General features: G+C 38.8%; 1 protein-coding gene across 1 annotated transcript in view; it reads right to left on the reverse strand.

Annotated features, from left to right (window-relative positions):
• Nucleotides 1–8139: 8139 nt before the first annotated feature.
• LURAP1L (leucine rich adaptor protein 1 like) overlaps nt 8140–17034 on the reverse strand; it is a 31302-nt gene continuing 22407 nt past the window's right edge. The window contains exon 2 of the mRNA XM_060762357.2: nt 8140–9428. Coding sequence (XP_060618340.2) covers nt 9051–9428 — 378 coding nt within the window. The 3' untranslated portion in view covers nt 8140–9050. The remainder of the gene's footprint in view (nt 9429–17034) is intronic.

A 17034-nucleotide genomic window follows, 5' to 3' on the forward strand; every position in this document is an offset into this window, starting at 1 on the left:
AGTCCTGCAGTGGCCATCTTGGGAGCCTCTAAATCCCACAATGAAGCAGCAGGTGTGGATGACAGAGACAGAATTCCTGGGGCCAATCGATCTGTATGTGGACCTCTACTGAAGTTCTGGATTTTATGCCTGATTAAAATCCACAATTTGGTGCTGTCTGGGACTGCCCAAAGATAATGTTGTTGCTTTGAGTTTTTTGGGCTACATGGCCATGTTCCAGTAGCATTATCTCCTACACGTTTCACCTGCACCACCTACATAGGTAAAGTTTGCACTATTTTCTTTTTTTTAGAACAATTTTGATGCATTCCCCTTTCTGATGAGGCAAGCAATGGGGTGCCACATGCTCCATAGTGATTACTCTACCCTTCCCTTCCCATCACATTGGAAGGAAGAGAGTGGGTGCACAGACCATGGGGTGCTCCGCTGCCTTACTTTCCTTGTCATAATGTTTCAGGGGGATGGGGGACGGAAATGATAACGACACATCTGATAAGGTCATAGGTTGCTCACACAATAATGGAATTTGGAAGGTGGTCCTCACTTTTTTGTCAGGTATGAGAAGCTACCAAGGGTATGGAAGCCACTGAAGGATTGTCAGATTTCCGGACACTGAAGGAAGCTTTCAAGGACTTCTATGTAATGCAGTGTCTCCAAGTGGGGAGATGAATTTCCAGATACTGGAATAGGAGATAATCTGATCTGTTGTGTTTGAGGCACACATTTCATCATCTGTCTCAACTGGCACCAGAGCTTGTTGCTTCAATAAGAAGGAGTTTGTTTGTATATGTATGTGTGCTTTCTTTGGCTGCCACTATACTGTAGATAATATTTGTTAAGGGGGAAGTATAAAAACTACAGGTTTTCTCCCTCTTCCTTCCATACACACTTTCACACACAATTTTGTTACAAAACAGCCGGGGTTGTTTTTGTAAAATAAAAGATTGACTGCCCTTTGTGATGTCACAATGACCTGACCCCAATCTCAGATTGAACCCTGAAATATCAGGGAATGAGAGGAATGAGTACCCCTATGCTCCTGCCGCATTTCCTTGAAACTAAAAGTAACAGGAAGAGGACTTTTGGATTTGAAAAATTGCTAGCTGTTTTGAGCTGACGGGTATTGTGATTAAATCTTTCACTAAGGAAGCCTGTGATTCTCATACATTTTTTTACCCATTTGTAAGAGCACAACACTTTCCTACAAAACACACACACATCCCATTTTCATAAGAACTACTGCACATCTCATAGCACTAGTTAGGACATATTTTGAATACAGCAAAAGGTAAAAGACCACCAATGACTTCATCTCATGGCTCCTCCGGAGCTTTGGAGAGGGGAGCGGGGAAATCCTCAGAAGTCACCAAAATTCAGGGTTTGTTTTTTTGCTGGTTTGTGGCCTCAGCCCTGAGAGGAACTGTTAATATAAAATCCCTGTTCCTCTTGTGATGTTGGCCTGTGTAGAAGGGTCCATAGATTAATTTGCTTTGATAATCCAGATTATATGGCAGTGCAGATCCAGTCACAGTTTGCTGAATCTAGGGGGCCCTATCTACACTGCCAAATAAACCAGTTTCTGAATCCAGATTGATTTGAATTAGATTATATAGCAGTATAGACTCATGTAATCCAGTTCAAATCAGATAATCTTGATTCAGAAACTGGCAGTGTAGATCCAGCCTAAGAGTGTGTCACTCTACCAGTGGATTTTATTGCTGAACAGGGATTTGAACTCTCTTCACCAGAGTTGTGTTCCTATTCTCAAACCACTCCACTACCCTGGGTCTGAGGTGTGTTTTTAATCTGGAGCACGTTTCATGCTTTTCTGTACATATAGGATGATCTATGTATGTGGCAGTGTAGATTCAGCCTGAGAAAACTGGGCAGGGCAAGTCAAATGTCTTAGTCCAACCCTGATGTTGATACCTTGCCTCAGGGTAGTACATTGTGAAGGGTGTATTTATTCTTTCTACCCCACGTTGAACCCTCACAAAGTTCAGCAGTAAGCCTTGTGTGTGTGTATGTGGCCTGGATTATCCAACCTTATTTGCCAGAAGGGAAAAAATGCTATGTTTTAGATTATCTTGGAGAATTTAATTCTGTGATGTTTCTCTCTTCATTCACGGATGTGCTTCTATAGAAAAGGAGAGAGAGAGAAAGGCGATTTTCCCATAGATAGATTTCTTTTAGAACAAAACACAAGGGATAGACCAGCCCCAAGCTTGGTTTATTTAGAGATGTTTCAAACAACAGCAACAAATGGTTGGCTCTTACTTTTTTTCCTAAATGTGGAAAGGAGGAGAGACTTCCCTGGCCCTGCCTTGTTGTTGCAAGAAGAATTGTAAACTGTGTTGGAAGTAAAGGTTAAATGTAGGGCACATGTCTCTTGGGTTTGTTTTATCAGCATTAATAAATAAAGCCCCAGTTATTTGTTTTGGGCAAAATGTTCGTATGTTTCCTGTTGCTATAGCAAACATAGCAATATTATGAGATGGGTATATTTACAATCCTCTGTTACATTTCTTAACAGGAAGACTATTACAATATTAAGAGGGCAATAGGATGTCTCCTGAGGATGGCTTGAAACGTATCAACCTCTCAAGAATTGTATTCTTGAGATTAGTAACTCTTATGCTTTCCTTTTTATCTGTGACTTCCTCTTGTTGTGCATTACTGTGTATACCAAAGGCTATGTTATGTTTATATCAACTTCCCCATATATTTTATAAGGTAACACAAACATTAATTGTATTATGCCCAGGAACCAGAAGTTAAAAGTAAGCAACCCACTATGTAAAAAAGATAGTGCAGATAAGTTTATCTCCTTTGGAATAAAAGGGCTGTCAGAAGAGGTTTGTATTTTAGGGGCTTCATAGGGGAGACAATTCTAGGAATGTTTAATGGTGTTCTCAACTGTTAAGAGATGCACTTCTACTGCTGCCAGGTAAATCTCCCAGAAACTTCTGACACTGGGAGGGATTGATTAACAAGGCAGTGCATCTACACTGTAGGATTAATACAGTGTGACAACTGAGCCCACTTTAAATGCCATGGCTCAACAGTATGGAATCCTGGGAATTGGTTTTACAAGGTATTTAGTCTTCTCTAACCAAGAGTTCTGGTTCTGCATTAAACTTCAAATCCCAGGATTCCACAATATCCATGGCAGTTAAAGTGGTATCAAACTGCATTCATTCTACAGTATATATGTAGTCCCATCTACACAGCCATATAATGCAGTGGAAACTGCATTATATGTTTGGTGTAGATTCATATAAGGCAGTTCAATGCAGTTTATTTCTTATTTCTGTTAGTGTTACCTTTGCATCCTAAATTGTGCTTCATATTAGCTTCGTTTTAGGTTGATCTTAGCTTACCTAGCTGCAAATAAATCAGAGGACGCTTCCCGACATGACAGAAATGCGTATCAAAGCGGGTATTAAAAACCTGCTTTGGCACACATTTTGTCCCCACCTTCCATCCCCAAATTGGGCTTCCCCTGTTGGGTGTCTACATGCCCTACTGGTAACTTCGGGGTGGGCATGGGGAGAACAAACACCCTCCCCCCCCCCAAAAAAAAAGCCTTTAAAAAAAAACAGGCCTCCTGGAGCCTGGTAGGTTTTATCTTTCTTTTAAGGTTTTTGGGGGGTGGAGGTGGGGAGGGGACGGCTGTGGAGACTGACTCCTTAGTAGTTCCATGACTACCTGTGGATCAGTCCCCACAGGGCACATACCCCATTAGATCCAGAAGGCCCAAGTTTAATGGGATATCTAATTATTTTTCCTGTTTTGTCCTGAATTAATCCTCTTTTACCTGAGGCATCGTTTGCATGCCTTAGGTAAAAGTCCACAGGTGTAGAAGGGCTTAGAGTTGTCTCAGTTTAGATAACGCTACAAACTGTGATTAATTAAAAATGGAAATGAAAGCTTCATGTGTGTGTGTGTGTGTTTTGTATCTGTGTGTGACTGTGTGTGTGTGTATGTGAGAGAGAGAGAGAGAGAGAGAGAGAGAGAATGCTATGTTTATCCTGAGAGTTTAGTGCCATTTGAAGACAATAAATCGAGTAAAAGCAAATAGATCATATGGTGAATTTATGAAAAATGTCTCACTGAACAAACGAGAAAGAGAAACTTGAACTTGCTTCCATATTTTCGACTCCTTAGGTTAAATAGTTTCCAAAGCCTGGAGTTCAGCTGTAGGAACATCCAAAAACAACATGCTAGAAGTTTGGAAGTTTTGTGTTTCTAATTTTGTTGTGCCAAATCCACACCCTTTCAAGGCATTTGTGTTTCAAAAGGACTCCACTTTTTGAGATTGGATCTTGACCTATCTTGAGAATAAAAAATGCCGTCACCCTTTGTATTGTAATATTCCTATTTTTACATAATGGAGCAGTCTTCAATGCTTTTTGGCTTTGTCTGGTGTATTCTCAACACTGCTGAATTTTAAAGGCAATTAGTTGGTGGGACTGTGCCTATAGAAATTATTTTGTGGAACTGGAGAACTTCCAGAAGTGGATGGCTTTCTCAAAATAAAATAAATGTACTAGGATTTTACTTTTGTTTATTTTCCACCAGATGCTTAAAAAGGACATATTGAACCTGTTAATCAGATATATTTTAAAGAAATATTGTACTAAAGCTATTCCTGGATGGAACACAAGTAATGAGATAGGACAAACAGTATTTTACCCTTCATTGTCAATAGGCTTGCAAACATGCAAGATTTCTAATTTTCCAAAGTATATTTTTTGGTCTTCCAGTTTTAATATGTATCACAAAACCAAGTCTGTATCCATATTATCCTCTGACATGGCTCCATCCTATGGCATTATGGGCATTGTAGTTTTCCGAAATATTTAGAATTCTCTACCAGGCAGACTAATGCTGCTCATCCAAAGGATCTATTCTATAGGATGGAGCCATGACACAGTCAAACTGTTACTTGTGTCCTATGGTTATATCCCAATAGAAAACTGAAGCTAAGTTCTTTTTACTTTTCAAAAGGGTCTGGGGGCTTGGGGGGAGGGGTTGGGTATTCCCACAGTTTACCAGGCTTATTTAGCCCAGTAAACTTAGAGCCCATTCAGACACCACCTTTATTCTGGGACCTCCTGCAATAAAGGAGGAGTTGGGTTAGGGTTAGAGTTAGAAGACGAAGAATAAATCCACTATCAAATTAATTCGCCACAAACCTGGGTTTTCCTGGTTTGTGATGAATTAATTCTGGACTGTCCAGAACGTTGTCTAGACAGTCCCTCCTTTATTGCGGGAGGTCCCACAATAAAGGTGGTGTCTAGATGGGCCCTAAGGCCCATATGACACTCCCATATAATCCACATTATCAAATCAGATAATCCACATTATCTGCTTTGAACCGGATTATATGAGTCTGCACTGCCATATAATCTAGTTCAAATCAGATAATCTGATTTGAGAAACTGGATTATATGGTCAGTGTAGATGGGGCCTTAGATACAGATAATGTTGGATTAAGGAGAATGCAACTCCATTCGTAAAACCTACTTTCCTAGATAAGATCTCTGAGCATTTCCATGGTGATTGTGATTCGGCTTCAGTAATAGGCTTTCACTGATTTCACTTCCATATTCAAACACAGCTTCCACCATCTCATTCTGATTTTTAAAAGCTAAACAAGAAGTAAAACACAATACAAACAGCATGTTTGCATTGAGGAGGTGGGAAAACCTGGTGATAATGGAAAAGACCCAAAGATTGCCAGATAATTTTCAGGTTTAAGGTGGTTTGCAGTAGATGATATGCAGGTCTATGGTAATTAAATTAAATCTAAACCAATAAAGCTGCATGAATAAGAAAAAAAGGAACCCTGTCTTTGTCTTAATAGAAATTGTATTTATCTCTCCATGTATGTAGCTAATGTCAGACAGGTGCAGTCCAAGGTCCCTGTGGCTGAAAACATTTGATCTAAGTAGAAAAAGACAAAAGCAGCTCTAAGTTTAGATTCTGTGCATATTTAGACTGGGCAGAGCGAAAGCAAGAACAAAAAACTACAGACATTCTGTCTAATCAGCTATCATGAAATGTTGAAATAAAGATAAGGCATCTCTCAATATATGTCCGTGGTGTTAGTAAAAGTCTTAGATGTCCATTTTCTAAGATTATTCTTCTGTATGCTGCCAGACTGGCTGATAAAAAGGCTCCTTTAAAATTCACAAATCTTCTAGCTTAGTTGAAGGCTATATATCTTATAGGAGGCATGTTTGCATTAAAATGAACTGTTTATGTTAAGTTATGATATACTTCATTCCTCCCCACTCCAAAGTCTTGGCTTGAATAGCACAAACTGAACGTGGACAAAAGTTCCTTTTTGGATCACGGTGTCCAGAATTGTAACCTTGAGAAACTAAATAATAATAATAATCAGAACCAAATTCATATCATGTGAAGTTAAAGCTCCAAGGTCTGGTTCTTCACAGGTGAGGACTTCCACAGTCCCAGGACTTCTGCAGTTCCAGAGGTCTGGAAGGTTCTACAAGGAGTCCCAGAGGTCAGTCCACACAGCCATCTTGCTTCTTCAAGCAAGATGGCTGTGGGGACTGACCTCTGGGACTGCGGAAGCCCCCATCTATAAAGACCCAGACCTTGGAGCTTTAGAGGTGTTTAATTAATGTGGAGAAAACCCCAGTACTCTGCATTAATTCACTTTCATCTGAGGCATCATTTGGATGCCTCAGGTAAAAAGCAAGGCAGGTCTTGCATTTTGGGCTTGTCTGGAAGGGCTCTCCAATAATACAGATCAATTTGCATTATATAAGTCTACACTGACCATATAATGCAGATCAAAATGTGTTATATGGTAGTGTAGATAGGGCTTAAGATAGACAATTTCTGAAGACATTTTCTGAAGATCTTGGAATGCATTATGGAGAAGAATTAGATAATAATCCCAAAAACCAATAGTCCAAATGGTTGTCTAAAATTAATCATAGCATCTGGCTTTAAACAAGAGATACACATCACTTGTAGAACCATTCCAGGTAGGTCCAAAACACACTAGAAACAGGCATGCCGGTTTTTAGCAGAATGGAGTCTAGACAGCCTGCCCAAACCCTCAATTTTAGCAGGGTGATGGCTAGATACTGTGCCAGATCAATCTGAGATTGACCTAGGGAGTAACACTGCCAGCCCCCCATCCCCCGTTTTAGCATTAAACTAAAGCCTGCAAATGGAGCCTGAAGAAACGTAATGGCTGTGGGGTTTGACCCTCGGGTTTGTGGAAGGTGATCCTGAGAATTAATCCCCACAGGCCCCACACCCGGGAAACTGCAGATCTTCCTGGAAGATCTGCACTTTCCCAGGTGTTTTTTAAACCTGGAGTAAACCTGGAAATCGAGGTGTACTCCGGGGTAAATTGGATTAGCCAGATGCATGGTTTGGACATTTCAGGCTACTCTTGTAAAAACCCCAGGTTTTGGGCCAGTGTGGATGGGCCCGTAGAAGTTAAAAATGATGAACCAGGGCTTTATGCTGGTATCACAACAATTCATTTCAAATACAGTGTTTTCTCCCTAAAGCATTTCATTTGTGCAATGTGATTTTTAATATAATCTTATAAACCTCTTTTTCTGTAGAAAGTATCACCAGTTAGCCAAGTTTAAACCAGGTGGGAATAGGGCTTTCCACACTTCCACTGAGGGATGAAGCTCCTTCCTCTTGAACCATGTAGTGCTAGTAGGTAGTACTGGCTTATGTTTCTTTAATATGCTAGATTTCCAGGTACAATCAGTGTTTTTTTTTTTTAAATACAGTTACATTCTTCTCTTCTCTTTAATATGACCTTTTTACTGAAGCAGTTAGGTTCCATAAGTACTATGTTTTCATTTTATGTGGACATTTTTGTGGCTTTTTCTTTTGCCTTATATGAATTTGAAAATCAAGAGAGTCTTGGTTAAGACATTCCTTGACAACTCCCAGTGGAGTCATGAAAAGAGTTATATATCTTTAATTATAACTCATTTTCCTTCCACTTCCTTTTTCCCACAAGTCATTACACTGTAAGCCTGAAAGCTTATTATTAATATCTGCACAAATATTTGTAAGCAGAATAAAACCATCATAATGTGCCATTAAGAAAGTTTGACTCAAATCCATAAATAATCAAAAATGTTTTATTGTCAGTCAAATTTAGCATTCAATAGTTCATCCCCATACTTCGTATTGAAGATAAAAGTTAATTTCCCTAATATTTATTTCATTTTTAAAATCATCAAAAGTGATATTATAAAAGGGGGAGAAAATTCTAACAGCAATAAATTAAGATGGCAGGGGAATCTAGAAACTGAGATATAGAAACAGACAAAGGCCCAATCCACACGGGCAGAATAATCTGGCTTGAAGCCGGCTCAAGAGTGGGGTGCCTCTAAAACATTCACCCCCAATGCAACCTCCAACCCACATCCATCTGGAAACTGTGTTAAAGAAACTTACTGGAAATTTGGGATCCTACCATAAAATGTGCTGATCACTGTATAAACAGTGCAGTGCTATCAAGCAGAAGAGACATTTAGAGCGCTTGTCAAGACAGGGTTAAACTGCAGGAATCACAGGCAGAAGCCGAATTAAGAGCTCGGCTTGAAGGTAAAAAATGCCTTCCCTCCTGCAAGGAAAGGACAGTGTTCCTATGTGAATGCTGGCTTTCAATGACTCAGCTTGCTCTGCTTTAAGCCAAGTAAACTGTTTTCAGCCAGCACTTTTTGCCAGAGAAGCTAAAAAACATCAGTCCTAGATTCAGTTCAATCCACGATCAGTACAGCTTTGTATACTCTGTTGCAGCTTTGAACAAGTTCAAGGGGTTTCTGTGTAGGCACTCCAAAGCAAACCGGATTTCTTAAATCCAAATCCTGTGTGGAAGGGCCCAAAAAAAGGAGCACACCGAGCGAAAAAAGCAGATTTAAAATACATTATCTTTTACAAAGGTGCTTTTAAATGCTTAAAACAAAATAGCAGCATAGAAAAAACATAAATACAAGTGCACATGTGTCCCCTTACCCCATAGTTTCATTTGATTAACCAAAACAGTAGTACTCGTCCGACTCAATCTTTGAATGTTTATGTAGGGACTGTGAGTCATCTATTAGGGAAGAGTCACTGAACTGATCCATGTCTGAAGGAGTACGCTGTCCTGGGACATCATCTGCCAAAGTGTCCAGGTAACTCCCCACAGATATCCCATCCAATCCATCACTACAGTCCTGCAAACTGTTGTAGCTTCCTCGGAGTGAGGTTTCCTGGCTCTCTAGTAAACTGCAGAGGCTGCCACTCAGGCTGCTTCCCCGACTGGCCACAGCTCCTTTCTCTTCAATCATCCACTTGATGGATTCAATGCTTTCATTGATGATCAATAGTTGCCGCATGAGCTTGACATCTGTGGCTCGGAGATCAATCTGCAGGCAGAAAAAAACAACTGTTCAGTCTATGGCATTTCCATCCACAGTTGTCTCTCCAGATATGTAGTTTTTATATTAAAAGATTTGATTATTCATGGATTTGGTTAAAAATGTTCCCTCTAGGTCGTCCAGTGTGATTCTACAGTCAATTTTTTCCAGTCATGCTGGAGGACCTAAGGTGCAGCTATACTGTAGAAATAATGCAGTTTGAAACCACTTTAACTCAATGCTATGGAATGCTGTGAGTTGGGAAATTGTATTTGTTGGTTAGTTTAATGAATTCCTACACAGAGACACCAAAAGTTCTTTGTAAAGAATGATATCTCTTGAAAATATAAACAGGTTTGAAGTGCAACTGTAAGATAGTGACTAGAGAAGCAGAATATAATCTCAAGATAAATCTGCAAATGAAACATAATACAGAACTGAACAAAAAACCAGCAGTGGGATAGAAGTCAAAGAGAATTTGAAATCACTAGGGCAGTTCTTCCGAAGGTATTTAAAAACACAGTAAGCATATCAAGATTCTCCAAAAACAGAGGTACTAAGAAAAAAATCAGCAGTACTCAGAAAATGTCTCACATAAGAAAATGTGTGTAGACAGACAGACCACATATGTCCACACAATTTTGAAAGGCTGGTTTAAATGGTTTTACAGCACTAATGACATCCAATTTGTACTTTATTACTTGGGCTAAGTTAGCAATTGGATCCCATTAATTTCTTTCTAAATCTAGTTGTGTGCTGTCTCCTAATCAGTGAAAGGTTGAGAAAAAGATTGCTTTAATATACCTCTCACAAAATGAAGACAACAGTGACTCAGTCCCTGCTGTGTGAATATGCTCATTAGTATTTATGATATGTCAGGGATGATGCAGAGTCAAGCTTTCAGAAGTGACTAATTAACTCTGTTTCTCTGGGACACTACCAGTTAAACTCTCATTAGCATAACCCAAAGCAGAATTAGGCCAATGCTGAGATTCAAACTCCACATATTATGGGTCCCTTTGGTAGCACAGGTATGAAAACATAACCCATAAAGATTTGTCACAACCGAGCAGGCTAGTAATTGATCACCTTCCACTATCCCCTGGTTTACTTATTTAGGTTGTAATCCTATCAGACTCCATGATATCCCATTATGCAAACAGAGGTATTCCAAAATCTGAAAAAAGACTCTTGTCACAAGCATTTTGTATATGGGTTGTTCAAACTGTACACACTTTGGTTGTTATTCACCAAGAAGTCAACCTTGACATATGACTCTATGAATGGGAGGCCTTCATGAACTATGGTCATTAATTTGCTCTAGGACTCATTTATTTGTTTGTTTGCCAGTTTAGAGTACACACAGAGCTCTCCTTCAGCACCACATTTTAAAGGAGTTGATTTTCTTCCTGTCAGCTTTCTTCAGTATTCAGCTTTTTCACTCATGCATAGAAGAAACTTATATAACTGTAAGTCTCAATGAACTTAATGAAGTGTAGGATTGCAGTGAACTGTATTGACTCTGTCTGCCTGCTCCACATCATGAACACAGTGGCCAACAGCAGAAGTTGAAAAAAGGAGTAAAATCCATCAAAAGAATCAGGAACTTCCATAAAAAGCTTCTTCCTTTTCTTAGCCTGTTTTCCACCAATAATTTCTACATTCTATCCCAGAATTTGGAAACATTACATTCCTTAACTACAATACCTTTCTAGTATCTAGACTCAGCGTACTTGAGGGACCGTATCTCCTCCTAGCAGCCCACACGAGCCCTGAGATCATCAGGAGGGGCCCTTCTCTTGGTCCCAGCACCGTCACAAGTGCAATTGCTGGAACAAGAGAGAGGGCCTTCTTGGACTCCTCCTTGTTGGCCTTTTGTCCACAAATTAAAACCCTTTTTGTGGGACCAGGCCTTTCCAGATAACTTATAATAGACAACAGCCAGATAGCTACTGGTAATATCTATCTTTGAATGCTTTTTCAAACTTTACAATGTAGTTACACGGCCCAATGGAAATGATTTTAGTACAATCTGTTTTATGGGTGATCTCAGTGGTCAGAGTTTCAGGTAAATTTTAAATGGTATGTTTCATAATTTATTGATTTGTTATATATGGTTTATGTAATGTGCAAATTCTATATTTGGTTTATGATGTTTTTGTTTGAATATATATGTTATGTAATTTCTGTTTTTAATCAGCTTTGAATCCCAGCCATGGGAGAAAAGTGGGATAAAATTAATTAATTAATTAATTACAATCCATTGGCTAGAATGGCTACTAAAAAGGATCTTATTGGTCCCATTGCGTATTTTTACTTTTTATTGTCCTCTTGTCTATCTTCTGTTGCTTTCACCTTGCCTCCTGTTTTCTACATCTTCCATAAAACTTCGTTTTAGTCTTATGTAGCTTACTTCTCTATGGCTCTCACTTTTTCTATATTTTAATTTTATTTTTTATTTATTTTATTTATTTATTTGCTCCCTCTCTCCCAGAGTGGAACCCAACACAGCTTCCAAAAACCATAAATTAAAAAAACAAAACATTAACCATACAAAACAATACAAAACAGTATAATTCATTTCTAAGCAGCCTGTTTTCTCTATTGTGTTATTTCTTAGTTATTTACATTTATTTATTAAATGTATATGCTGCCTTCTCCACCAAAATAAATAAATAACAGGATTTAGAAGAGTTCATCCCTCTTGCCCACTCACTTCTGCCTAGTATTTGCTTGCATTGTGACTCCTTATGATTTGTAGTGTTTCCATGACGTTGGTGTGCTGAAAGCATTGAAGGTTATAAATTTAAATTCTAAAGGAATGTAATGAAACACTGGGCACATTGGAGAAGGAGTAAGGTTTCAATACTTTGAATGCTTCTTTAAATTTTGAATTACAACCTGGAGTGGGACCACAGTTTCGGGTGCATCTACACTGTAGAATTGATGTAGTTTAACACCACTTAACTGCCATGGCTCAATGCTGTGGAATTCTGGGATTTGTAGGTCTGTGGGGCACCAGTACACTTGGACAGAAAATGCTAAAGATTTCATAAAACTAAAATCCCGTGATTTCATAGTATTAAACCATTACAGTTAAAGCAGTGTCTAACTACATTATTCCGCAATGTAATGCATCAAGATTCCCAACTCATATATTTTGAAGCCTTCTGAGAGGGAGAAGATATTGATTTTAAAAGACCATTTAATCTCTCATGTCTTTCAAGCATGTTTACTATGTGTTTTCCATCTATCTGCTTCACAGTGGTGGTTGACATTGTGTGCCATCACATCGATTATAACATATGACAACTCTAATAACCGTCATGGATTTTTAGGGGTTGAGAGAGTGTGATTCTCCCAAGGTCATCCAACGGGTTTATGTGTCTGATCAGGGAATCAAACCCTGGTCTTCAGAGTCATAGTCCAACAATCAGTTCACTACATCATGCTGGCCCCTTTGTCAAAAGTTCAGTATTTAGAACAGTGGTTCTCAACCTGTGGATCCCCAGATGTTTTGACCTTCAACTCCCAGAAATCCTGACAACTGGTAAACTGGTTGGGATTTCTGGGAGTTGTAGGTCAAAACACCTGGGGACACACAGGTTGAGAAACACTGATTTAGAATTTATTAGGAGACAAAGGATTTGTTAAAAAAATAAAAATACAATACAAAAAAGTGCAACAGTTTAAGAGAAAAACATATTTAATTCATCTTCACAACAAAAATCACATCTAGAGGACATATATGTGTGTGATGCAATCTTTGCATGTATGAATTTGGGAGAAATATTCCTAGAAATTAATGAGGATGGTATACCAAAAATAGAACAATATCCTCTTTTTTTTTTGAAGTTTACATTGGGGTAGGTGGGGAAGCTTTTGCTTTTCTGTATTCTATAATTCCACTATTTGTTTGATAAATGACAACAAAAAACAAGTTAGGTCTTTGAGCCAAACTCCAGACCCCATGCCTACAAATGAAGATGCAAGTACTAATGTGTGCATGTCAATGAATGTAATCTATTGTGGTGTATAATCTTTTAAACTGTCCTCCTAAACCTTCTGCTTTTATACAGATCAATGTAACATCTGCATTGTTCACTCACAATGAGCTGGAAAAAAACCTGCATTCCAGACTCTAAGGAAGTGAGCACTTTATCTTGTTTTGGCAAGCTTCCCTTTTCTTTATTTCTTTTTTTTCTGGATATAATCCTTTCCATGGATTCTTTCAAAATTTCAACTCCGTCAAAATATCCTGAATTACTTAGTGTTCTTTTTCTCTCTCTTTGGTGGTTTAGATCCATGGTGTCTGTCTGACCACCAGCTTAAAAAAATAGACTGGAGAATTCTTTCAGAATCTGTTCCACTCTTTCCTCTGCTTATATTCTTCTCACATTTCATGAACTTAATATAAACCATTCCCTCCATTGTATTCCATATATCATCTTTATTTCCTGTATCACTTTTCTGCCGCCCTTAGCACCCCAGGTTCATCTTTCAGTTTTTGGACTTCCTCTTCATTCTACCTCTCTCAAAATTTTAGTTATTATCTTGTTCCAACCACCCCCCCCCCCCCCCACTGAATTCTATTTAACACAGGAAGCTTCCTGTGTTCACCTATATTTTTATGACAGGACCTTGTCAGGAGTTGTTCTACATTGTGGGATGGAGTTGATGGGCTCTGTTGTAAAAGTATGGGCAAACCAGTGCATGCCGCCAAAAGGACCTCATGTGATATGGTTGTTAGTCTCATTCATTCACTACCTGTGGTATGTAAGAAATGCAAGGGTGGGGAGATACTGACGATCTGTGATATGGAAAGATTCCAAGTCTCTCTCACCAGTCTCGCAAATGCAGTATGGTACTAGGTTAATTGCAGTTCATATTTTCAAAAATCCAAAATTTGAAACACTTCTGGTCCCAGATATTCCAAATAAGGGAGGGTTCAATCTGTAATAGAAATGCCTCATTTGATATGGGCAGGTCCCAAATTGCAATAGGACCAATTTTCAGTTTTGACTGAGGAAATGTGGTACATTATAGATTCCTTTTCCACAGGCTGGTTTTCTGATATTATGCAGTGGTACATTAAGGATGGGATTGTACTAGCTCCCAGGCCACCAAAATACCACAATGGGACCAAGGAACCTGTAATTCTCCATGAAGTAAATGTCTGTTGGTGTGATTCAGCATGTTACAGATGTTAAGGTTTCAGCATAGGACTAGGGGAACAGGGTTCAAATCCCCATTCTGGAAGATTACCTGCTTAGTGAATGTTTACCTGTCTTACAGGATTTGTCATGAGAACACTATGGGGTGGGAAAAGGCATATCTGCTGCCTTGAGCTCTTTGGAAATGAATAAATAGATGAAATGAATAAATACATATCTTTGATTTGGTTTCAACAGGATCTTTCAGGTCTAACTTGCTCTCAGTTTTGCCTCCCGTGTGGAAATTCTCTAGCGGAAAAATCTCCACCTAGGTATCATAATATTCCCATCCTCTTGAATAAAAACTTAAAGAAACACAGCTGCATCTGTAAGAAATCCTTTGGGTGACTGATTATATCAAATTCCTGATAAAATGGACAGTCTTAGCCTTTGGGTCTAGACATCTGTGAAATATGTCCAGTGGATTTAAATGTTGTCATATAGTGAGATTAGTAAGATCAGTTCAGTTCATGAGAATCAGCACAGTAACTTCGAATATATTTTTTCAGTCAGTCACATAACTTTCTAGATGGAATGCACTGGGATCTAAAGAATAAAAAAATCAGGAATAGCTTGTAATTTGGAGCCATCGGCATGGCCTATGATTACATTCTAACAACCAGATGAAAATGGCGTGGTTAAAGAGTATTGGATTTGGACTCTAATCTTGAAGCCCCTACTGAGCCGTAAAATTTATGGGCCCTCAGTGATAATTATTTATACTGCCTTTTCTATCAAAAAGTAGAACATCAAACATATACAGTAGACTCTTGCTTATCCAACATAAACAGGCTGGCAGTACGTTGGTTAAGTGAAAATGTTGAATAATAAGGAGGGATTAAGGAAATGACTATTAAACGTCAAATTACATTAAGAATTCACAAATTAAGCACCAAAACATTTTTTTACAACAAATCGACAGAAAAAGTAGTTCAATACATGGTAACATTATATAGTAATTACTGTATTTATGAATTTAGCACCAAAACATTGTAATGTATTAAAACAGCTGTGGATTCGGGTAAGAGGCAGACTGCGTTTGATAATACAGAATGTTGGGTGAGTGAAGGCTGGATAAACAAGACTCTACTATGCCATCAAAGATCATAACACAAAAATACAATATAATAGAAATAAAATCCCCCAAATCCTACTCATCGCTACCCATCTCAACAATCCCAGACACAACTCTTTAAACATAGTGCAGAGCATGTTTTTTCCATATTCAGCTTATAATGGTGGATGACCCTTCAGTAATAAATAAATAAATAAATAAATAAACTATTGGAGACAATGGGTTCCTGGCATACAATATGGGTTCCTGGCATATTAGTGGAAAAATAACTACCAATGCCCATATCAGATTGCTGGAGAAGCATTGATCTATCACGCCATATACCACATTCTTTAGAGCAGTAATATAATTTCCAGATCTATATTTTATCAGCCATGCTGGCCGACCTGTCAATAATACCATGGCATGTCCTTGAAAAATATCTGCAATTTAATTTGTGCAAGCACCTCACTATGTGTTAGCAATGAAACCTGTCCTCAAGGCAACAGGAGAGAATTTAATCTGAGCATGTTCGTCATGATTTCCAGCCTGGAACAATGCTAGGTTTACCCACATTCATTTGTCAGTCAACAGCAGCATCAAAGGATGACATGTATTTGTGACTCCCTCAGTCTGCATCATCCACCCACTGTAATCTGATACTTTTTCCAAGGAGTATTCTGACTGAATGACAAAGTGATGGAACATTAAGCACAGAACAAACCAGAGCTTAGGGGAAAATCCTTTCTTTGTTATTACATCTCCCACATCCTCCCTGCTCCCCTCATCCAATATGACTGCTGCTATGCTGGGTTGAAGATGCTAGGAACTCTAATACAAACAAAAGGCAGTTTTTCAGGCTCTAGAGAACTTTAACTAGAACTGGGAAGGATGCTTATACAGCGGACCCTTGGTATCTGTTGGGGTTTGGTTCCAGGGCCCCTTGAATCCCAAAGTCCATGGGTGCTCAAATCCTGTTACATACAATGGCATAGCTGAATATGTTCTGGGAATATTTTTAAATAGTGAATAGTTGAATCTGTGGGTGCAAAATCCATGGAGATGCAAATCATGTGCTTTCTAAGGGCCCTCCCAGACAAGCCCAAAATGAAAGACCTGTGGGTTTTACTGGAGGTGTCCAAACAATGCCTCCAGTAAAAACAAATTAATTCAGAACAAACCAAGGTTTCCCTGGTTTGTTCTGAATTAATTAAATACTTCATTAGATCCAGGCTTTCCTGAAAGGCCCAGAACTAATGGGGCATTGGCCCTGTGGGAACTAACTTCTGGGACTATGAAATCTCACTTCTTTGGGCTTTGAGAAGTCTGGAGGAGGAGGGGTGACACC

This window comes from Anolis sagrei, chromosome 2, assembly GCF_037176765.1.
Source record: "Anolis sagrei isolate rAnoSag1 chromosome 2, rAnoSag1.mat, whole genome shotgun sequence".
Lineage (NCBI taxonomy): Eukaryota > Metazoa > Chordata > Lepidosauria > Squamata > Dactyloidae > Anolis > Anolis sagrei.